Below are 24,803 nucleotides of genomic sequence, written 5' to 3'. Positions count from 1 at the left end.
CTATCTGAGGTCCTTGTCTATCTGAGGTCCGTGTCTATCTGAGGTCCGTGTCTATCTGAGGTCCGTGTCTATCTGAGGTCCGTGTCTATCTGAGGTCCGTGTCTATCTGAAGAACTTGAGTACGCACAGAGAGCCAAACCCTGTCTGCCTATTATCATCACACTTGTTCAAATTATCGCCTTTCTACAAGCAGGTTTTTGTCATTAAGTGAGTTTCGGTTGTAAAAGTGTAGGAGAGACTTTCCTCGTTTTTGAAGGTGTGTTGAAAGCATCCCGTCTTGCTCAAGTCATCTGTTTTACTACACACCTCACTATCACTAGGAAGAGGCGTTATATACAGCACTTTCAACCGGTGTTCAGTTAGGTAGAGAGTGTGTCTGTGTCTTTTCTCATTTGGTCGTTGCCACATCTAGCAGTGTCAGAACAAGGCGGGTGGCAGAAACAGATATTCAGTCTGGTCCACTGAGAGAGTTAAACACTGACCTGTAAGCAAAAGGTCAACAGACTATTGACACTTGACCCAGTTGACACTGATGTAGTATGTGCAGCTTCTCGAATGTCCCTTCATTGAATGATGCCTTTAAATCATGGTGGCAGTGATCTAGTCTAGATGTATTTAACACACGTGCACACATTCACACACACATCTGGTGCTCACATACACATGCTCCTATGCACACACACACACACACATTCTGCAAACTTGTAAATTGTAGTGCTGGGATATTATCACGATACTTAGGTGACGATACAATATCTATTGCGATTCTCACGATTCTATATGTATTGCGATTCGATACTGTGATTTTATTTGCGATTCGATGTTCATATTGCTCACCATATGTCTGCTGCAGAAGGACAACCATTTGTTTTTATTTATCCAATTGCGATCCAATTACGATCTTGTCTCATCGCTGCAACTCCCCAAAAGGCTCGGGAGAGGCGAAGGTTGAGTCATGCGTCCTCCGAAACATAACCCTCCAAACACCCACCACTTAAACTGGAAGCTGCACCAATGTATCGGAGGAAATACCATTTAACTGACGACCGAAGTCAGCCTGTTGTGACACAGCCTGACCGCTGTGCCACTCGGGAGGCAAGAAAATTAGTTTTGATCAGTCATGGAAATAAAAATGCTGAAAACAAATTGGCTCCCTATTTAAAAACCTCTTAAGGATCATACCCTTTTTTTCAATCTTCGCCTAAAATGACATACCCAAATCTAACTGCCTGTAGCTCAACTTTGCAGTTTGTGGAAATTTGAAATTAATGTAGGAGAATATAACACATTAGATCTGGTAAAAGATAATACAAACAAACAAAAACATGTTTTTCTTCTCTCCATCATCATTGAAATGCAAGCAAAAGGCCATCCTTTCAGGTAGGAGTCTAGGTGTTATTTAGATTTTGGCCACCAGATGGTGGCAGTGTGTGTGCAAATTGGTCAATTGATTCATTTTCAAATACATAATTAGAGAGAACATACAAAACTGCTATGGTAATACAAAATTAAACTTTACACACTCCCATGAATGTCATACATGATGGATAATTAGCTTATACGCAAACTTTCACACATCTAGATGGCGGGCTGGCGGGGTGGGTAGGGGAGACAGTAGGGGGGTCAAACTGTAGACAACAGTTCCTACATTTGAACATAAAAAATGATTTTATCAAACAAAACTATGCTACATTTTATTTCTGGGATCCTTAGGATGACAAATCAGAGCATGATTACTGAATGTAAGTACAGTATTTAGCTTCAGAGGTGAATGTATCAAACCAGTTGCCGTGATGAAAGTGTTTTGTTGTTGTGCACTATCCTCAAACAAGAGCATGGTATTTTTTCACTGTAGTAGCTACTGTTAATTGGACACTGCAGTTAGATTAACAAGAATTTAAGCTTTATGTCCATATAAGACATGTCTATGTCCCAGAAAGTTGGCTGTTGTATACAACATCATTCTAGTCACATTAGCTCAAGTTAGCAACAACCGTACCGTAGAGGTTAAAAAGGAGATGGAGAACAAGCTATTAAGGAAAATACTGGAGTATTACTGCAATTACAGCCAACTAACGCAAAAATAATGTTGCAATATTGTCAAAACAATACGATACGATATATCGTCAAAAATATATCGTGATCCCCCCCCCCCCCACTAGAAAATAGGTTCATTTACTTCTCGACCTTTACCTCTTACAGATGAAATGGTACCAGCATGGAAACGTGCCATACTTTTTTGTTTTTGATCACCAATTAATTTGTCCTGTTTCATTGCCCTGTTTCATAGAGTTATGGAAAATTATTGTTTACAGAGGTGAGGTTTGTTACTGAATCACTTTTTATTGTGTTTTTAGTGGCCCAGCGGTGTGCTTTAGTGCTTGTCCATTGTTCTTTTAACGTTTGTCATGATTGTGCTTGGCAGAGGCTGCAGCTGAAGTTGTCTTATAAAAAGTAATGTGGATAGGTTATACTTTCCCTTTCTCTCTTCCCCCCCCTCTCTCTCTTTCTCTCTCTCTCTCTCTCTCTCTCTCTCTCTCTCTCTCTCCCTCCCTCTCCCTCTCTCTGTCTTCTCTCTCTGTCTCTCTCTTTCTTCCCTCTCTGTTTCTCTCTCTCTCTCTCTCTGTATTCTATCTCTTTATCTCTCTCTCTGTCTTCTCTCTTTATCTCTCTCTCTCTGTCTCTCTCTCTCTCTCTGTCTTCTCTCTCTTTATCTCTCTCTTTGTCTTCTCTCTCTTTATCGCTCTCTGTCTCTCTCTCTTTATCTCTCTCTCTTTATCGCTCTCTGTCTCTCTCTCTTTATCGCTCTCTCTCTCTCTCTCTCTCTCTGTCTTCTCTCTCTCTCTCTCTCTCTCTCTCTCTCTGTCTTCTCTCTCTTTATCTCTCTCTCTCTGTCTTCTCTCTTTCTCTCTCTCTTTCTGTCTTCTCTCTATCTCTTGCTCTCTCTTTCTCTCTGTCTTCTCTCTCTGTCTCTCTCTCTGGCTCCCTCTCTTTCTCTTTCTCTTTCTCTTTCTCTCTCTCTGTCTTCTCTCTCTCCCTCTCCCTCTCGCTCTGTCTTCTCTCTTTATCTCTCTCTCGCTCTCTGTCTCTCTCTCTGTCTGTCTCTCTCTCTCTCTCTCTCTCTCTCTCTCTCTCTCTCTCTCGCTTTCCCTCCCTCTCTCTCCCTCTCGCTCTGTCTTCTCTCTTTATCTCTCTCTCGCTCTCTGTCTCTCTCTCTCTCTGTCTGTCTCTCTCTCTCGCGCGCGCGCGCGCTTTCCCTCCCTCTCTCTCTTTCTCTCACTCTCTATCTCCTCTCTCTCTCTCAATTCAATTCAAAGGGCTTTATAGGCATGGGAAACATATGTTTACATTGCCAAAACAAGTAGAATAGATAATAAACATAAGTGAAATAAACAATAAAAAATGAAGAGCAAAGATTACACTCAAAATGTTTCAGAGGAATTGAGAAATTTCAAATGTCATATTATGACTATGTTCAGTGTTATAACGATGTGCAAATAGTTAAAGTACAAAAGGGAAAATAAATAAACATAAATATGGGTTGTATTTACAATGGTGTTTGTTCTTCACTGGTTGCCCTTTTCTTGTGGCAACAGGTCACAAATGGATTTGTTTTCAAATTCTTAGTGGGTCTGTGTAATCTGAGGCAAATATGTGTCTCTAATATGGTCATACATTTGGCAGGATGTTAGGAAGTGCAGCTCAGTTTCCACCTCATTTTGTGTCTTCTCTTGAGAGCCAGGTCTGGCTACGGAGGCCTCTCTCAATAGCAAGGCTATGATCACTGAATCTATACATAGTCAAAGTTTTCCTTAATTCTGGGGCAGTCACAGTGGTCAGGTATTCTCCTCTCCCTCTTAATGGTTGAATTGTTCTTTTTTTAAACCTATGCTAAAATGATAATGCACAAGATACCGTGGTATATCATGAATATGGCTGGGGGAATGTGGCTGGTGTTGTGTTGTCACTGCTTGAATGTTCCTTGGCCACTCAGCAAGCAGGAGCTATCAAAGACCCATATGGTGTGCTGATGTGCATTAAAGTCTCCTACTGTATTCTTGTCTGTGTTCTCCTCCCCTCTCAAACCTGTTCCACCTTTCTACTAAGCCGACTTTCTCTATGACGCTCCCTTTGCTGTCCTCCGCTTGGTGTGACGTGCTTATGCCATTATTCCTGTCCCTGCTGCCTCGCTCTGTCTCACTCCTAGTCCTGCCCCGGATGGATGGAAGAGCACGAAGAGGGCGGAAAGCAGGGTGCACCGTGGACCTTTAGCCTTATAAACTCTCTCTCTGGAAACAGTAATGCAGTAATGTATACGAAGCTGGACTAGCTCTGGGAGTGGACAGAAAGAATACTTTGTTTATTGTTCCATACAGGCAGGGTTCTGTTAGGGCGAGAGATGGAGATGCATCATGAATAACAGTATTCAGTAGAGGGGAGGCGAGAGCATGAGGATACAATAGCTTTAAGTTTTATGGTGCTACTGTTGCTGGAGCAGATTTGGGCACGGGGCCTATGGAAACACGCACCCAGCTGCGGAGCATGCCCCCCCCCCCCCGTTTTCTAATGCTCCCTCTCTTTCTCTGCTTCTCTCGCTTAACATCTTCACTCTTATACACATTTTAACAGTGTCTCTAGTCTATTTAACTTTTTAAAATCTCTTTTAACCCTTAACTTTGTCAGTCCTCTCAACTTTCCCTATTTTCACTCAAAACCCCCATCCAACACATCCAAGACCATTTCCAGACCAGCTCTTTCCTCTGAGCCCCAGGTATATATGCCTAGTTCTCACAACAATGCCATTTGCTATCCAGAGGGATGAGGCACTGCCTTGACTCCTGCATGTCACCCCTTTGCGTCTGCGGTGACGTCTGAGGGATATTATCTTCCATAAGCCTCTGTTTGTTTTGGGCCACCCAGTGGCTGATAATGGCCCCATTACTGGAGAATAAGGGCTCCTGTGCAGTTTGCTGGAAGACCCACTGTCTACAATCTGGATCCTACCCAGCTGGCAACTCCCCCTGCTCCCTGCTCCCTGCTCCCTGCTCCCTGCTTCCTGCTTACTCCAAGGTAGCCACTGGCCAGGTTATTTTTAGGACCTGCTGCATGGGGCTGTTAGTGCTCATGATGTCATCGCGTTGGCTTTGTATCAGTGTTCCACAGTGTAATAGGACACTTGACGTGCTGTGTGTGAAGCTGTCTGAAGATTTGGTGTTCTGAAGAGACTTTACAGTCATGTACTAGGTTTCTGTTTATTCTAGGCCTAATCCATGGTGCCTAGCCCGTTCTCTAGAAAGACTGAACAACTCAGATGACAGTTGCACCAATAAAAATAGACAGTCAAATTCCATTTCCAATGTCATTCTCTCTCTCTCTCTCTCTCTCTCTCTCTCTCTCTCTCTCTCTCTCTCTCTCTCTCTCTCTCTCTCTCTCTCTCTCTCTCTCTCTCTCTCACTTCCTTCTCCTCCTCTCTCTCTCCTTGTTATTGCAGTCTTGTGATGTGGGGCAGGTGCCTGAATTCCCCTTCACGTAGATAATGGAGAAGAAACTGTCAGTTGACACAAACTATTAATAATTAAATTCCATGAGTGGTTCAATAGGAACATTCTGTACTGTTTACCTTGAACGCTGAAGCAGAATTCTAGTTTAATGATCCAAAAGTCCCTTCCTCCACAGTCTGGGAAAACGATCCTGCCAGGAAATGTAGTTCTTCTAGTAGGCCGAGTGCCCTGCCAGGACAACACTGTGTGTCCAGTCTCGAGTGTCCTGTTAGAATGTGTTAAACAATGCATCCTTCCTCTTTTCTTGAAGAAATCACTTGTTGAAACGCTGAAACGGTGGAAATTGTTTGCATTTATCAGATGCTTCGGCCTACATCAAGTAAAAAAGGACTAACATGTTTATTTTATGAACGGGGCCTGGACTTGTTTTTTTTCCCGTGGTATCCAATTTGTTTGCTACAGTCTTGTCTCATTGGTGCAACTCCTGTACCGGACTTGGAAGAGGCGAAGGTCAAGAGCCGTGCGTCCTCCGAAACACGACCCAGCCAAGTCGCACTGCTTCTTGACACAATGTCCGCTTAACCCGGAAGCCAGCCGCACCAATGTGTCAGAGGAAACACCATACACCTGGTGACCGTGTCAGTGTGCATGCGCCCGGCCTGCCACAGGAGTTCCTAGAGTGCGATGGGACAAGGACATCCCAGCCGGCCAAACCCTCCCCTAATCCGGACGCCGCTGGGCCAATTGTGTGCCTCCCCATTGGTCTCCCGGTCGCGGCCGGCTGAGACAGAGCCTGGACTCAAACTTGGATCTCTAGTGGCACAGCTAGCAACTGCGATGCAGTGCCTTAGACCACTGCACCACTCGGGAGGCCTCAGGGCCTGGACTTGTTACTCTGTTTGTAGTCATAGTCCCACTGTGTGAGGTGAAATGGGCAGAGTCCAGTCTGTTACTGTTTATGCACGGCTAAGTCATGAGTCAGACTGGATTCAGCTTAATCCACACATACCACATATCCCTGTGTTATCACGTTATCTCTTCAAGTCCGTCCGTCAGACTCCAAACACATCCTGTGCTCATCAACTCTGTACCTGCCTAGCCCACTACTGCTGGATGTATAGCACGGTATTGTACTCACACAATCATGGGTTGCTGCTATCATTGCATGCAAGAACATCAAAACCTAGTTTTATCATGTTGAATATGAAGCAAGAACAAGATGAGTTTGGATTGACTCCTAATGCGTTTTATGAAACCTGGTGCTGGCCCCTTCCTGCATTAGCCTATGAGACATTTTCATGCCAAACGTAGAATGCAGACATCGCTGAATGTAGAAATAATCTGGGCTAGCGTTCTACCTCTACAGGAAACCTCTATGGCTGCTCTGTCAGTATAGAATCAACACGGGTAACAGAGAAGGTTAGAAATGAGACTATAGTAATTACATGGGAATTTGGGGATTTGTGGATTCCTCAGAAATGAGTTCAGTGTAGAGACGACTGTCTAGACAGAGCTGTGCTCTGCTGCTGAAACAGAGCTTACAGAGTGAAACCTGTGAAAGCAACAGGGCCGTTTTCAATAAAGCCTGTGTGTATGCATGTACTGCATGTCTGACGGTATGTGTGGACAAGGGAATGACTCTATGTTTACAGTACTGGAAAAGTGTATTTTGTCCATTCCTTTTGTGATTATTCTGAAGAAGGACATTGAAGGCCGAAACGTCAGTCTTTTAAATGTATCAAATAAAAGGATGCATTTTTAATGGCGAGCGTTGATGAGCAAACAGGTCTTAAGACCTGGAGACTTGTGTTGCTGGTAATATAATATAGATAACATAAAGACTTAAAGGGATGCTTCAGGCATGCTAGCAGATACTCAAAGATTTCCAGTCATTGTGCTAACACTAGTTAGCATGGACTTAACTACCTCTATAACTTCCTTCATACTGGACACAGAGACATTAAAATGGTATCCACAAGTTAATCTGACACCGGGGAAGTAGATAATGGGCCTTATTGCTAAAACGCCGAAGTATCCCTTTAGGGTCAGGAGGCTAACATAGTCTTGGTGTGGTTAGACCCAGGGACGGACATAGTGATTTGGAGGCAGCTTCATTAAATAGTACCCGCAAAACACCAGTCTCAACATCAACAGTGAAGAGGTGACTCCGGGATGCCGGCCTTCTAGGCAGAGTTCCTCTGTCCAGTCTCAACGTCAACAGTAAAGAGGTGACTCCGGGATGCTGGCCTTCTAGGCAGAGTTCCTCTGTCCAGTCTCAATGTCAACAGTAAAGAGGTGACTCCGGGATGCTGTCCTTCTAGGCAGAGTTACTCTGTCCAGTGTCTGTGTTCTTTTGCCCATCTGAATCTCTTTTTTTTATTGGCCAGTCTGAGATGTGGCTTTTTCTTTGCATCTCTGCCTAGAAGGCCAGCATCCCGGAGTCGCCTCTTCACTGTTGATGTTGAGACTGGTGTTTTGGGGGTACTATTTAATGAAGCTGCCAGTTGAGGACATGTGAGGCATCTGTTTCTCAAACTAGACACTCTAATGTACTTGTCCTTTTGCTCAGTTGTGCACCGGGGCCTCCCACTCCTTTAATGAATTTGCAAATAAATTCATAAAAAATCCTACAATGTGATTTTCTGGTTTTGTTTTCTCATTTGTCTGTCATAGTTGAAGTGTACCTATGATGAAAATTACAGGCCTCTCTCATCTTTTTAAGTGGGAGGACTTGCACAATTGGTGACTGACTAAATACTTTTTTGCCCCACTGTATATATACAGTGCTTTTGGAAAGTATTCAGTCCACTTGACTTTTTCCACATTCCCATTCATCAATCTACACACAATACCCATAATGACAAAGCAAAAACAGGTTTTGACATTTTTGCAAGTTTATAATTTTTTGGGGGGAAATATCATATTTACGTAAGTATTCAGACCCTTACTCAATACTTTGTTGAAGCACCTTTGGCAACGATTACAACCTCGAGTCTTCTTGGGTATGATGCTACAAGCTTGGCACACCTGTATTTGGGGAGTTTCTCCCATTCTTCTCTGCAGATCCTCTGAAGCTCTGTCAGGTTGGATGGGGAGCGTCGCTGCACAGATATTTTCAGGTCTCTCCAGGAATGTTCGATCAGTTTCAAGTCCGGGCTCTGGCTGGGCCACTCAAGGACACTCAGAGACTTGTCCCGAAGCTACATCCTGCATTGTCTTGGCTGTGTGCTTAGGGTCGTTGTCCTGTTGGAAGGTGAACCTTCGCCCCAGTCTGAAGCCCTGCGCGCTCTGGAGCAGGTTCTCCGTAGGGATGGTGCCAGGTTTTCTCCAGACGTGACGCTTGGCATTCTGGCCAAAGCGTTCAATCTTGGTTTCATCAGACCAGATAATCTTGTTTCTCATGGTCTGAGAGTCCTTTAGCGGCCTTTTGGCAAACCCCAAGCGGGCTGTCGTGCCTTTTACTGAGGAATTGCTTCTGTCTGGCCACTCACCATAGTGGCCTGATTGGTGGAGTGCTTCAGAGATGGTTGTGCTTCTGGAAGGTTCTGCTATATCCACAGAGGAACTCTGGAGCTCTGTCAGAGTGACCATCGGGTTCTTGGTCACCTCCCTGACCAAGGCCCTTCTCCCCCAATTGCTCAGTTTGGCCTTGTGGCCAGCTCTAGGAAGAGTCTTGGTGTTTCCAAACTTCTTCAAATTAAGAATGATGGAGGCCACTGTGTTCTTGGGGACCTTCAATGCTGCAGAAATATGTTGGTGCCCGTTCCCCAGATCTGTGCCTCAACACAATCCTGTCTTGGAGCTCTACGGACAATTCCTTCGACCTCATGGCTTGGTTTATTAGTTTTTGCTCTGACATGCAGTGTCAACTGTGGGACTTATATACAGTCGTGGCCAAAAGTTTTGAGAACGACACAAATATTAATTTTCACAAAGTCTGTTGCCTAAGTTTGTATGATGGGAATTTGCATATACTCCAGAATGTTATGAAGAGTGATCAGATTAATTGCAAAGTCCCTCTTTGCCATGCAAATGAACTGAATCCCCCCAAAAGATTTACACTGCATTTCAGCCCTGCCACAAAAACCATCTGACATTATGTCAGTGATTCTGTCGTTAACACAGGTGTGAGTGTTGACGAGGACAAGGCTGGAAATCACTCTATCATGCTGATTGAGTTCGAATAACAGAATGGAAGCTTCAAAAGGAGGGTGGTGCTTGGAATCATTGTTCTTCCTCTGTCAACCATGGTTACCTGCAAGGAAACACGTGCCGTCATCATTGCTTTGCACAAAAAGGGCATCACAGGCAAGGATATTGTTGCCAGTAAGATTGCACCTAAATCAACCATTTATCGGATCATCAAGAACTTCAAGGAGAGCGGTTCAATTGTTGTGAAGAAGGCTTCAGGGCGCCCAAGAAAGTCCAGCAAGCGCGAGGACCGTCTCCTAAAGTTGATTCAGCTGCGGGATCGGGGCACCACCAGTACAGAGCTTGCTCAGGAATGGCAGCAGGCAGGTGTGAGTGCATCTGCATGCACAGTGAGGTGAAGACTTTTGGAGGATGGCCTGGTGTCAAGAAGGACAGCAAAGAAGCCACTTCTCTCCAGGAAAAACATCAGGGACAGACTGATATTCTGCCAAAGGTACAGGGATTGGACTGCTGAGGACTGGGGTAAAGTCATTTTCTTGACAAATCCCCTTTCCGATTGTTTGGAGCATCTGGAAAATGCTTGTCCGGAGAAGACAAGGTGTGCGCTACCATCAGTCCTGTGTCATGCCAACAGTAAAGCATCCTGAGACCATTCATGTGTGGGGTTGCTTCTTAGCCAAGGGAGTGGGCTCATTCACAATTTTGCCTAAGAACACAGCCATGAATAAAGAATGGTACCAACACATCCTCCGAGAGCAACTTCTCCCAACCATCCAGGAACAGTTTGGTGACGAATAATGCCTTTTCCAGCATGATGGAGCACCTTGCCATAAGGCAAAAGGGATAACTAAGTGGCTCAGGGAACGAAACATCAATATTTTGGGTCCATGGCCAGGAAACTCCCCAGACCTTAATCCCATCAATCCTCAAGAGGCGGGTGGACAAACAAAAACCCACAAATTCTGACAAACTCCAAGCATTGATTATGCAAGAATGGGCTGCCATTGGTCAGGATGTGGCCCAGAAATTAATTGACAGCATGCCAGTGCGGATTGCAGAGGTCTTGAAAAAGAAGGGTCAACACTGCAAATATTGACTCTTTGCATCAACTTCATGTAATTGTCAATAAAAGCATTTGACACTTATGAAATACTTGTAATTATACTTCAGTATGCCATAGTAACATCTGACACAAATATCTAAGGACACTGAGGCAGCAAACTTTGTGGAAATTAATATTTGTGTCATTCTCAAAACTTTTGGCCACGACTGTAGATAGGTGTGTGCCTTTCCAAATCATGTCCAATCACTTGAATTTACCACAGGTGGACTCCAATAAAGTTGTAGAAACATCTCAAGGATGATCAATGGAAACAGGATGCACCTGAGCTCAACTTCAAGTGTCATAGCAAAGGGTTTGAATACTGATGTAAATAAGTTATTTCTGTTTTTTATTTCTCAGAAATTAGCAAAAAAAATAACAACTGTTTTTGCTTCATCATGGGGTATTGTGTGTAGATTGATGAGGGAAAAAATGATTGTGTCAATTTTAGAATGTTGAAATGGGGAAGGGGTCTGAATACTTTCTGAATGCATTCTGTGTGTGTATATTTTCTATATATATATATATATATATATATATATATATATATATGTGTGTATTTATTTATATTTATATATATTTTTTAATACCATGGAATTACCCGTATACCTTTACTTGGAAATGCCCTATTCATTTCCAGTCATTTGTTGGCTCAATACCGGGTTATTAACACAAGTCTCGTGACACTTGTGGGGTCGTAGAGCAAAACGGAGAACGCCATCATGTTCGTGAAAGTCTTGTCTTCCCAAACTAGTGTGCAGCCCAAACGGTTCTGACACTACGACACCTCCTGGTCTGACAAACACAGCTGTAGCTTAGCCACCTTCCACCACAGATGCAGGAAAGATGACATCGGCAGATGCTGTGGATTGAGATGCAGCCTATGCAAAAAAATATCTCTAGCTGAAACAGACAGATTTTTGATGGGGGCATCAAGCGGATAATTAATTTTTTATTTTTACTCAACAATTAATTAGCATTAAAATCTCCAGTCGGACACCAATGCTGACACTGGACTGGGTGGGGTCACCCTAGCGAAGTTATCTTTGTAACCATGCCCTCTTCTTTGAGTAGTTTGCTTTTCTCACTCTCCTCTTACCCCAGAACTGAAGTGACATATCTCTCACCCCTGTAGCTTTCTCTCGTGCAGTCATTGACCTACTACTGGAACAGCTCAGATAAGCACCATGGTTTATAAAGTTCCTGAAAACTCACACACTGAGTTGTCTCTATGATGTAATGTTTGTAGTTTCAACATCCACTGACTACTGTTTGAGTTGTCTAAGCTGTCTGATTATCCTAGGTTACAAAATATATTCAACAGAAAGACTGGACCAATGCAGTCCCAACCAATGTGCATGACAACAGTTGCTTGCCAATCTATCTAGAACCTTAAATGGTTATTTGGCTCTCCCCATAGGAGAACCCTTTAAAGAACTGTTTTTGTTTCCAGGTAGAACTATTTTGGGCTCATATAGAACTCTTACCACAGAGGGTTCTACATGGAACCTAAAAGGGTTCTTTCTACCAGGGTTATCCTACGGGGACAACCGTAGAACCCTTTTGGAACCCTTTTTTTCTAAGGCTGAACAACTCTGAGCAGCTTTTCTGGTGGGATTGGAATGATGTCATCCTCTCTAGTTCTTCAGTGCCTCAATGTTTCTCACACATTAGCAAACATAAGCTACCACCATCAGCAGCTTCTCTGTTTCTCTCTCACCGACTCATAAACGTATCCTACTTTACTCAGCAAAACCAATGGCATCTTTGTTATGGGGGTTCGTAGTAGAAAATTGTTTGGCTTTATTCACAGACTCACAGTGCTGATACTGGCAAAAGAGCACGGCTCCAGCAGTGTGAACAGCTACTTTTAGCTTTCGCCCTGCAGACAAGAGAACTCCTGCAGCAAGCGGTGTGTGTGTGTGTGTGTGTGTGTGTGTGTGTGTGTGTGTGTGTGTGTGTGTGTGTGTGTGTGTGTGTGTGTGTGTGTGTGTGTGTGTGTGTGTGTGTGTGTGAGAGTGTGAGAGTGTGAGAGTGTGAGAGTGTGTGAGTGTGTGAGTGTGTGAGTGTGAGAGAGAGAGAGAGAGAAACACAAATTCTGGCTGCAGCCCAGGGCTTTGAACTCTGGAAAGTTCAAAGAGGCAGACGTCTGTCTAGACTCCAAATATCACTTTACACAAGAGTGTCGACTTTGGCCTCAGACGATGTCTATAGACAACCCATATGAACACATTTTAATAAGCCATAGCCTTCTTTAGATATAATCATGCAGACGTTATATGACCTGCAAAAATGTTTGTTTATGAGTCCTGACTTCAAGCAAAGATGTACAGCTGCAGCCATAGGGGGACATTTATTATTGCATGCTACCTACTTTTTGCTAACTTTCACACTAAAGGACCACACAACCAGTTGACACGGTCCATTATCTTGCAATGCACTTAACATGTATTAGTCAGTGGCAATAGAATTCACAGTGGCCTGATTATATCACATTAATTAACACAGACCCCATTCATAGAAAACTTGATTCATTCTAGTGACTCACAAAGGACTCTCCGGCGTTGTGCTTTTAATGTCATGTTAATTAATAGTGTGTGGGTGAGTGTGTGTAAGGTACAGTAGAGTAGTGGGCCTGCTGTATTCAATACTGTTGGTGGTCCTGTTGAGGTTGACATGTGAGGGCTGGAGAGTGGTGGCGGGGGGCGCTGGGGTGGGCTATATTATGGGGTGGTCTCTCTCTCTGATCCTAGGTGGTAGAACTACTGTATGGTGGCTGTGTGGCCCCCCGCCTTGGAGTTACTGCAGGGGGATGGGGGTGCCCCTCCCAAAGTCAATTCGGATGGTGGTGGTGGTGATGGTTGGCATCAGATCAGAGGACTTGCTAGCTTGACTCACTTGGGTTGGGCTGTTTAAAAAATCACTAATGTTGAGCGGGTCAGAAAACTCCCAGACTGATTGAACTGGTCTTTCGAAGCCACACAAAGGTTTCTATGGTTTGGGGGCGACAGTAAATACAGGCCTAACATCAGTGTACGAGGCTACGGTATCCAGGACCAGCTTACCTCTACTACACACTGTCATTTAGTACCGTAGTCTGTTCTTTGTAAGCATGCACTGTGACCTTTATTCAACCCTAACTTCTAGGAATTTCAGGTTGGATTTAAAATATATATATTGACAAGTGACAGCCAACATCAACTGACTGCAGCTCCATCAGAACCCGCGGAGCCCAGTTTGACCCAGGTTCTAATGCAGCAGGACACATGAGCTCCTCAGGCCTGCCTTCTTTCCAAGAAGAATAAATAAATATCCGGTTTACTGTTTACTGCTCCAGGGAGGGATCTTTACTTCAGTCCGTGACTAACGACGTTCTCTATCACGTTGACTTTAAACTTCAGCTTGATTTATTTTGATTGTGGCACGTCGTCATGGTGCGAAGCTGGAATATTGTACACATCTTTACTCTTTATGAAGTTAAGAGAGAATCAAAGGAAGCTGGAGGAATTTGGAGGAAGAGCTAGTGATGTATTACCATAAGATGTAAAAAGGACTTTATAAACACGATTGATTGATTTGATTTGATTGACAAATCAGTTTTCTGATTTACACATTGTCTTTTATTCATTCTATTGTTATGGTTCACTTGAAAAGCTATCATGCTTCTGTTCTGTCGGAGGATGATGTTACATCCTTTTTTCCCTCGGGTCATTGACTGTTCAGCTCTGTTAGGTTGACTCCTTATGTTAGTTTAACACCAGGAACTGACCCACCAAAAACCTGACATGGTGGCAAATGGGCGGGGCTTTTCTCAGAACTCTTGGCTAGAAGTGCTCTGGAAGAGTATTTTTGATACATATTTGCATTGGGGGTTTGGGGTTTCAGGTTGATTTGGCTTGACTGGAATGCAGGGTAGGCAGAGATTGCACTTGTGACACAGAATTTTCCTTTGGTCACATTGTACCAGGGAAACTAAATCAAGAAAGTCTTTGTAAGTATCTGACATGTATTTTACCCTGGGCTAAATGAAAGTCTTTGACAGTATCTGACATATGTATTTTACCCAGGGCTAAATGAAAGTCTTTGACAGTATCTGACATATGTATTTTACCCAGGGCTAAATGAAAGTCTTTGACAGTATCTGACATATGTATTTTACCCAGGGCTAAATGAAAGTCTTTGACAGTATCTGACATATGTATTTTACCCAGGGCTAAATGAAAGTCTTTGACAGTATCTGACATATGTATTTTACCCAGGGCTAAATGAAAGTCTTTGACAGTATCTGACATATGTATTTTACCCTGGGCTAAATGAAAGTCTTTGACAGTATCTGACATATGTATTTTACCCAGGGCTAAATGAAAGTCTTTGACAGTATCTGACATATGTATTTTACCCAGGGCTAAATGAAAGTCTTTGACAGTATCTGACATATGTATTTTACCCAGGGCTAAATGAAAGTCTTTGACAGTATCTGACATGTATTTTACCCAGGGCTAAATGAAAGTCTTTGACAGTATCTGACATGTATTTTACCCAGGGCTAAATGCAGCAACAAAGCTTTCCAGCTTCATCATTGTCCAGCTATGTTTTGCTCTGGAACGTTGTGCTTTAATCAGTCATCCCAAAGCAAAGGCCAGGAAATTAGAGTCTTCCCTCCTTCCCGGACACAAAGAGAAATACAGTGGACGCCTGTCATAGCATCAAAGACTTTAGAAGGAATCGCATCCTGTTGGGCACTGGGGTCAAACAAAACAACCCAATCACTCTAATGGAGGAACAGGATCATTTGAATCCTAGCTCTGGTCCTGTGCACAGTGCACACTTCTGTATTTTGATCATTAAGTTGTGTGTAATTACATTCATATTCTTTACTGATATTACACAATGTTTCTTACATTTCACTCTGCTTTAATTCCTCTGCAGTGTGCATGAACATAGGACTTTTAACACTGGATGCTGATTGGCTTAGTTGAAGATTTAATAAGGCCTACCTTATTGTGGGCCTCGTTGTTGCACATGTGGTGTTTCTGTTTATTACACAATATGTTCTGAGAAAAGTGCTCAATGTTTCCTGTCTCTTGCAGTAAAAAATGAAGTGTGTATATGTGTGTGAGAGGGAGGGAGAGGGAGTGAAAAAGAAACCAGAGATCCCAGGAAGCAGAGGAGAGGATGTGTCCAGGCATGTTCCCATCATCCCTGTAAATGATTACCAGGAAGGGGAATTAGAGCTCAGATGGAATGACTCCTCTAACTGACTGTGAACTTTACCCCACTTTACTTCACTCCGGACACTACTCTCAGAACTCTACTCTCAGGACTCTACTCTCAGGACTCTATTCTCAGGACTCTACTCTCAGGACTCTACTCTCAGGACTACTCTCAGGACTCTATTCTCAGGACTCTACTCTCAGGACTCTACTCTCAGGACTCTACTCTCAGGACTCTACTCTCAGAACTCTACTCTCAGGACTCTACTCTCAGGACTCTACTCTCAGGACTCTACTCTGCACTTAAACTATATTTGCGTATTTTTTTACCTTTTCGGCTGGGGATTCAAATCAGAGACCTTTCGGTTACTGGCCCAACACTTTTAACTGCTAGGCTACCTGCCACCCTCTCTTATATACAGCCTGATTTTGTAGAAGATGCTCTAGTCATGGATGTGTGTGTATGTTTGTCTTAACTGTGTTTAATACTCAAGCATCTCAATAAGGTGTAACTAACTCCAATCTGCAATTCGGGCCATTCCTATGTGTGGGCATTCCTGCAGAATGCCCCCTCTCCCAGCATTCCATTGGTTCCTACATGAACTCCCCCCCCTCGAGCACCCCATTGGTTCCTGCATGAATCCCCCCCCCCCGAGCACGACATCTTTATGCTTGTGTGACACTTTTGAATGTTGGTCAAAAGGGAAATAAAAGCATTATCTGATTTTTTTTGCCTCCGCCTAACGGAGACCTCCTTGCTAGCAGTAGACCGTGTCCTTCGCTCCCACCTGCTGAACACCTACCCTCACCATCATTAACAGAACTGCGGGGAAACCGTGCCTGACAGGCGGGGGCGAAGGACACTGTCTACCGGTCGTACCGGTAGACAGGGCGACACTGTGTGCCAGCTAGCTTGATAGTAAGCGACACCGTGTGCCAGCTAGCTTGCTAGTTAGCTAGCACACAGTGTCGCCCCCTCCTCCCACCTGATGTATACCAGAGTCCTCCTTAGGATTAGCTGGCTAAGCTATCACAGAGTGTCCTTCGCTCCCGCCTGCTGAACACCTGCCCCCGCCGTTGTTAACAGAATTTCGGGAAAACAGTGCCCTTCTTCTATGAGGTTCTTCTGTGAGGCATCCAAGGTTTTTGTGGTGCATTAATGCCACATACTGTACTGGAGCGCCCCGGCCTCCCGTCTGTCCTAACTGAAACATTTACCAATAGAAATATAAAGAGGGGTCCCTACAGATACAGGAATACCCCGAATTGCGCAATTGCACCGTTCTCAACCATCTTGGTAGGCTACCCTGGTGCGTCAGGGTAGCCTAGTGGTTAGAGTCGTGGCCTAGTAACCTAAAGCTGACCAGTTCAAATCCCAGAGCTGACAAGGTACAAATCTGTCGTTTTGCCCCTGAACAGGCAGTTAACCCATTGTTCCTAGGCCACCATTGGAAATAAGAATTTGTTCTTAACTGACTTGCCTAGTTAAATAAAGGTAAAGTAAATAAAAATCTTGTGACTTTGTGCATGATGAGGAAAACCTTGTGATGTCACTTAAGGGAAAGGTCTGTGTGTGAATGGAGGAAGTGTGTGAACGGAAGGTGTTGACACTCATGATTACCCTTGTTGCAATGATATATTATTCAAATATTCAAATAGCATGGGCGACTGAGAAAAACAAATTGGTACAACTTAAGGCCAAGTGGCAAACAATAATGCAGGCACTAGGGATGGTGGTGTGAGCATGAGGGTCTGGGCAGATGAGATGTAATAATTATTTGTGTCTGTAAGTTGTTGTTCGTATTTATATGTTTGTTTCAGGAGTGTAAAAAATAAATAATGTATTTAAAAATATATATATACAGTACCAGTCAAATGTTTGGACACACCTACTCATTCAAGTTTTTTTTAAATGTTACTATTTTCTACATCAATACTATGAAATAATGCATATGAATCATGTAGTAACCAAAAAAGTGTTTAACAAATCAAAATATACTTAAGATTTTAGACTCATCAAAGTAGCCTCAAAGTAGCCACCCTTTGCCTTGATGACAGCTTTGCACAATCTTGGCATTTTCTCAACCAGCTTCACCTGGAATGCTTTTCCAACAGTCTTGAAGGAGTTCCCACATATGCTGAGCACTTGTTGGCTGCTTTTCCTTCACTCTGTTGTCCAACTCATCCCAAACCACCTCAATTCGGTTGATGTCGGGTGATTGTGGAGGCCAGGTCATCTGATTCAGCACTCCATCACTCTCCTTGGTCAAATTGCCCTTACACAGCCTGGAGGTGTGTTGGGTCATGGAAAAACAAATGATAGTCCACTAAGCGCAAAGCTGATGGGATGGCGTATCGCTGCAGAATGCTGTGGTAGCCATACTTGTTAAGTGTGCCTTGAATTCTAAATAAATCACAGACAGTGTCACCAGCAAAGCACCCCCACATCATCACACCTCCTACTCCATGCCTCACAGTGGGAACCACACATGCGGAGATCATCCGTTCACCTACTCTGTCTCACAAAGACACAGTGGTTGGAACCAAAACATTTGGACTCATCAGACCAAAGGACAGATTTCCACCGGTCTAATACTCGTGTTTCTTGACCCAAGCAAGTCTCTTCTTATTATTGGTGTCCTTTAGTAGTGGTTTCTTTGCAGCAATTCGACCATGAAGGCCTGATTCACGCAGTTTCCTCTGAACAGTTGATGTTGAGATGGGTCTGTTACTTGAACTCTGTGAAGCATTTATTTGAGCTGCAATTTCTGAGGCTGGTGAACTTGTCCTCTGCAGCAAAAGTAACTCTGGGTCTTCCTTTCCTATAAGAGCCAGTTTCATCATAGCGATTGATGGTTTTTGCGACTGCACTCGAAGAAACTTTCAAAGTTCTTGAAATGTTGACTGACCTTCATGTCTTAAAGTAATGATGGACTGTTGTTTTTCTTTGCCTATTTGAGCTGTTCATGCCATAATATGGACTTGGTATTTTACCAAATAGGGCTATCTTCTGTATACCACCCCTACCTTGTCACAAGACAACTGATTTGCTCAGATGTGTTAAGAAGGAAAGAAATTCCAGAAACAAACTTTTAACAAGACACCTGTTAATTTAAATGCATTCCAGGTGACTACTTCATGAAGCTGGTTGAGAAAATTTTTTTTTGAATGAGTAGGTGTGTCCAAACAATTACTGGTACTGTACATAGAAATATATATATTACCCTTGTTGCAAAGCGCTACCAGCTGCACTGCCTCTTAAAGTATACATGCCTCCAATAAAACATATGGTTATATCAAGCAAAAACACAATGGAGAACTGATTGAATCACACTTTGTTGACACAACAGCAACGTTCCATTATTTGTTTACTGTACATTCCCTTCGCAGACATATGAATGGTTTTTGTAATGACATACTGTGCCGTGATTTGTCAAGAGGCTTGCAAAGTGGCCTAACTGCTTCTCATGCGTCAAAGATGGGTTGGTCTTTACCGTCAGATAGCAGGATGTCTGGGGAAAGATTGAGGGGGGGAATGTTCTGTCCCAATACCCGTTCTAAAGTGAGTGGTCATGCTTTTAATGCAATGATTGCCAGTTGTTTAAAAGAAAACGTTTTTTTCTTTCAGATTTCGTAAGATTAGATTTCAAAATATTTGACGAGGTAAGTGTTGTCAAATTATCTATAAAAAGGCTATTTATATTTTTGCCATATCTGTTGTGTTTCATGACAAATTCTATAATATTAGCTTTTCTCTTGTGTACTTCCTCCATGCAGTGGTGTGGAGGCCAAGATGTCATCGAAGATGCCAAGCTCTAACAACGTAACTCAGGCCAGAAGGACAGTACAACAGCTAAAGATAGAGGCCAGTATTGAGAGGATAAAGGTACGGCATGCTGAAAGTAGAAAGGAGTGCTGAGTAACTAAGTAGATTTTACTGGTCCTTACCTAAATGTCTCCCTAAATGCACACCATATGCTATTAAGGATAGCCCAATGATCTGTTGTTAGTGTGTGTGTCTGTGTACAGTATACACGTGTATGGGTACTTGTGAATGTGCGTTAGGCTTGGGCGGTATCCAGATTGTCATACCTTTATACCGACCTTGTGCCTTACCGGGATATTCGGTAATACTGACACTGAATACAAGGGCTGCTTTTTCCTCTGTAATCCAAAGGTTAGCAATGCTAACAAGTACATGTAGATTCACATAAAGAATGCTAACTAAATGCTAACAAGCGTTGCAAACACTTTCTACGGTCTCTGACTGAAAGTATTTGCAGGACGGACATCCCAGCTCATAAAGTTATACAAGTAACAAAAAAATGCAACATCAGTTGGCTGCATGCACAAAACAAATATTAGACAGGAAGGCTCTTGATCCAGGAGGGATATCACTGCTGTTACCAAACAAAGCTTGATTTTGGAAGAAGCTAACCACTTAGCTAGATATACGTAGATAGCTAACTAGATACTAAATTAGTAAACCAAATGCACAACTGCAGAGCAGTTTCAACATTTTAGACAGTTAACTTATTAATTATAAGATATCTAACTGGCAAATATTTAGTTGTGAATTCCATACTGTAACTAAATCATCTGGTGCGTGCTGCACAACAGTGAGTAACTCACAAGGCTCTGGTCTCATCGTTGTGTGCTTATATACAAACACCACTTGACCGGTAGTAATCGCCATAATGAAAAATTATTTGACAGGTGAAATGAAGAACACAATCTTATTTTATCTCCTAGCGTATTGCACAAGTTGACTGCGGGTATTTACTTAAAAAGTAGCGACAAATATGAAAATTTAGTTTAAAAAAAGGTACAAATAAATAGTTTCAATGGTATTGAAAAACCATCCTGTGGCTATTTCCAAATACTTCGCTACATGGTATATATGGTATACAGCCCAAGCCTAGTGTACATACTGTACATGTATGTGTGTGAGCAGAGAGACTCCACTTGCCCACACACTCATGCACACTCTCTTATATCGCCTGTAGGTATCCAAGGCCTCAGCGGACCTCATGCACTACTGCGGCGAACATGCCAAGTACGACCCTCTGCTCATGGGCATTCCTGCCTCAGAGAACCCCTTCAAGGACAAAAAGCCTTGCGCTATATTGTAATGACCCCTTTATGTATCTGTTGGCTTTTTAATGTTCCTGTATGTCTTTTTTTTCTACTCATCCACCCGTCATGCCTTATAGCCTATAACCTTACCCTTTAATGAAAATGTTGTATTTTATCACTCACGTTGAACATACTTACAGACATAACATACAGTGCATTGATACAGTACATCGTTCAAATATACCTTGGGACACTGACTGTTAATGTGTGTCTGATTTAGCTCAGTGGATTTAGCCGATGTTTCCGACCAGCCCTTTAACAAGTCTGTTTTAATTGTATCTTCTGTCATTTGTATTATAATGACCTAATTTAATATATTTCAGGCTTTGGAGTCATGGTTGGGACATGTGGCTGTATTGTCTTCTTCCCATTGACTCATCATTGACCCGTGCAGCATTCACGTGCTAGTTGGAACTAGGAAACTCAGACATGTTTGACTTGCTAACTGGTTGAACAGGGCATGTGTATAACTACAACCAGTTAGCAAATCAGACATGTCAGAGTAACCTAGTTCCAACTAGCATGTGAACGCAGCTTCATGCTGTTTATGAATAACTTCCTGGTTCAGCAGGATGGCATCTGGACTGTCAGTGAGCAATGGAGGAAGTAAACCCAGGGACAAATATTTTCAAAAATAGACATCATCAGAGCCCTCAACCTTCTATTAATGTAAAGAGCACAAGTTTTTTGATTAGTGCTGAGGATATTTTAACTCACTGCCAATTTTCGGATGGGAAACTGCAGTGTACAGCTAAGACAGGTGATTCACAACCTCAGTATACAGCACTCCACCCAGCCATTTAAACCAGGTGTTACATAACAGAACACTGTGAGCCAAGTCACCTTAACATATTTACGATAGTGATCATGTAATCAATGTATAGGTTGGTATTTTAAAGAAGGGGTTCAGGTACAAGTATTCTGTTGGGAGAGACCATAGGAGGTGCACCAGCTTGGCACATGGGTTGTTATTAATGGTGTAATAAATTATTTTCACTCCAACTATGTGCACTATACCATGTATTTGAGTAGACTGGTCTCATAGACTAGAAGTAACATAGTAAACGTACATCCGGGACACTCAAATTACACTGAACAAAAATATAAATGCAACATGTGAAGGGCTGGTCCCATGTTTCATGAGCTGAAAATTAAAATCCCTGAGATATTTCCCTACGCCCAAAAAAGGAATTTCTCTTAAATTATGTGCAAAAAATTGTTTACACCCTTGTTAGTGAGCATGTATCCTTTGTCAAGATAATCAATCTACTTGACAGGTGTGGCATTTCAAGAAGCTCATTAAACAGCATGATCATTACACAGGTGCACCTTGTGCTGGGGACAATCAAAGGCCACTCTAAAATGTGCAGTTTGGTCACGCAACGCAATTGCACAATTCTCAAGTTTTGAGGGAGCGTGCAATTGACATGCTGACTGCAGGAATGTCCACCAGAGCTGTTACCTACCATAAGCCACCTCCCACATCCTTTTAGAGAATTTGGCAGTACGTCCAACCGGTCTCACAACCGGAGACCACTTATAACCACACCAGCCCAGGACCTCCACATCTGGTTTCTTCATCTGCGGGATCGTCAGAGGAGAAAGGGGGGACTATTTCTGTCTGTGGGGAAAAAGTAATTCTGATTGGCTGGGCCTGGCTCCCCAGTGGGTCAGCCTGATTTATTTGTATGAACTGTAACTCAACAAAAGAAATTGAACTCAAGAAATTGTTGCATGTTGCATTTATATTTTATTCATTATAGTATATGGCATGTTACCTTTGGTATGGTTACATAAGATAGAAAGTTAGTTAAGGCAAAAACAAAAGGAGGTTGGTTGGTTGGGATGGGATGGGATAGGATGGGATAGGATGGGATAGGATGGGATGGGATAGGATGGGATGGGATAGGATGGGATAGGATGGGATGGGATGGGATGGGTTGGGATGGGATGGGATAGGATGGGATAGGATGGGATGGGATAGGATGGGATAGGATGGGATAGGATGGGATGGGATGGGATGGGATGGGATGGGATGGGATGGGATGGGTTGGGATGGGATGGGATAGGATGGGATGGGATGGGATAGGATGGGATGGGATAGGATGGGATGGGATGGGATAGGATGGGTTGGGATAGGATGGGATGGGATGGGATGGGATGGGTTGGGATGGGATAGGATGGGTTGGGATAGGATGGGATGGGATGGGATAGGATGGGATGGGATAGGATGGGTTGGGATGGGATGGGATGGGATGGGTTGGGATGGGATAGGCGTATAATGCGAATGTCTAGCAACACAAAGGTTGCATGCTTTAATCTCATCACGGACAAATTAAGCATTTTAGCAACTTGGCAACTACTTACTACTTTTTTTTAAGCTATTTTACAACTACTTAGCATATTAGCTAACCCTAACCCTTTTAGCTGGCCCTTCCCCTAACCCTAACCTTAACCCTTTTAGTCCAACTCCTAACCTTAACCCCTAAGCCCTAGAGCTAACGTTAGCCAGCTAGCTAATGTTAGCCACCTAACCAACGTTAACCACAACAAATTGGAATTCGTAACATGTCATCAAAAACTGATGATGGACATCCACAAATTAACACATATCATACTAAATGGAGTGTCTCAATTTACAAACAGAATTATACTAAATGCTCTGAGACCACGTTGATTTGAAGCTGACCCCAATGTCATGTGATAGTACTAAGTATCGTATTTGGGGGGGCAGGACCAAGTTTGGGAAACTCTGTCCTATTGAACAGTAAAAAAATAGAATGTCCCGTATGCCCTGTCGGTTAGCTGTTGGGAACATGTCTCGATAAAACGAACCAGCTGTATCGATGTGGTTAGCACAGATAGGCTGGAAAGTATAATTATGTTTGCATTCACAAAGCCTTACAAGTGTTTGCATTGTGGTGTGAAGATTATTATTTTTTTATTTGTTAAATGAAATGGATCTTTCTGTGCTGATTTCCTGTGATTTCTAACTGAATCGTGCCATCGTCTTGTCACTAGCAGAAGAGAAAAGAAAATGTCATTGTATACACCTGGTGCTACTGTTTGTAATGTTTGTGTTAACCTCCCTCCAAAAGGTACTTCATTCATCATAAAGGTCTTGAAATCAGAGACAGGGAGACCCAGTAACCCATTAAGAATTGAAATCAGAGACAGGGAGACCCAGTAACCCATTAAGAATTGAAATCAGAGACAGGGAGACCCAGTAACCCATTAAGAATTCTTGAGCGATGACAATTGTATCTCAACTACTTTTCTCTCTGACAGTGTATCTCTCTAATATGCTAAATCTGGCTACTGTTACTTTGTGTGACATCACCAGACAATTCTGATTCAACCAGCATACCAGCAATGGCCTTTATATAACTTTGTGAGACTCGTACGTGACCTTTCCCTGACCCTCTGTGAAGACAGTGTGAACCTGGTGGATTAAAGACATCTGTATGTGTTTTTGTTCATTATATCAAGTGATGGAGCCTTTGTTTCTCTCTCTGCTGAGTACAGTCTTTCCTGTTGTTATTAAACATAGATTTATAATTGCACCTTGTCTCCTCTGCTTCTTTATTTTTGTTACTTCCTCACTTTTCTCACTTGATTGTTAGTCTGATGGTGGGTAATATGGTCCGGTGTGGCTCAGTTGGTAGATCAAGGCGCTAGCAAAGCCAGGGTTGTGGTTTG

At 43.0% G+C, this 24,803-nt stretch overlaps 1 protein-coding gene across 1 annotated transcript in view; it reads left to right on the top strand.

Moving 5' to 3' along the window:
* LOC109871926 (guanine nucleotide-binding protein G(I)/G(S)/G(O) subunit gamma-12-like) overlaps positions 1-21,109 on the top strand; it is a 44,837-nt gene extending 23,728 nt beyond the window's left edge. Inside the window, exons 2-4 of the mRNA XM_020462956.2 lie at positions 19,597-19,631; positions 19,746-19,854; positions 20,975-21,109. Of these exons, the coding sequence (XP_020318545.1) occupies positions 19,762-19,854; positions 20,975-21,100 (219 nt within the window). The 5' untranslated portion in view covers positions 19,597-19,631; positions 19,746-19,761 and the 3' untranslated portion in view covers positions 21,101-21,109. The remainder of the gene's footprint in view (positions 1-19,596; positions 19,632-19,745; positions 19,855-20,974) is intronic.
* Positions 21,110-24,803: the final 3,694 nt, after the last annotated feature.

This window comes from Oncorhynchus kisutch, linkage group LG27 (assembly GCF_002021735.2).
Source record: "Oncorhynchus kisutch isolate 150728-3 linkage group LG27, Okis_V2, whole genome shotgun sequence".
Lineage (NCBI taxonomy): Eukaryota > Metazoa > Chordata > Actinopteri > Salmoniformes > Salmonidae > Oncorhynchus > Oncorhynchus kisutch.
The sequence above is the reverse complement of the archived record's forward strand: the minus strand, read 5'-3'. Positions and strand labels throughout refer to the sequence as shown.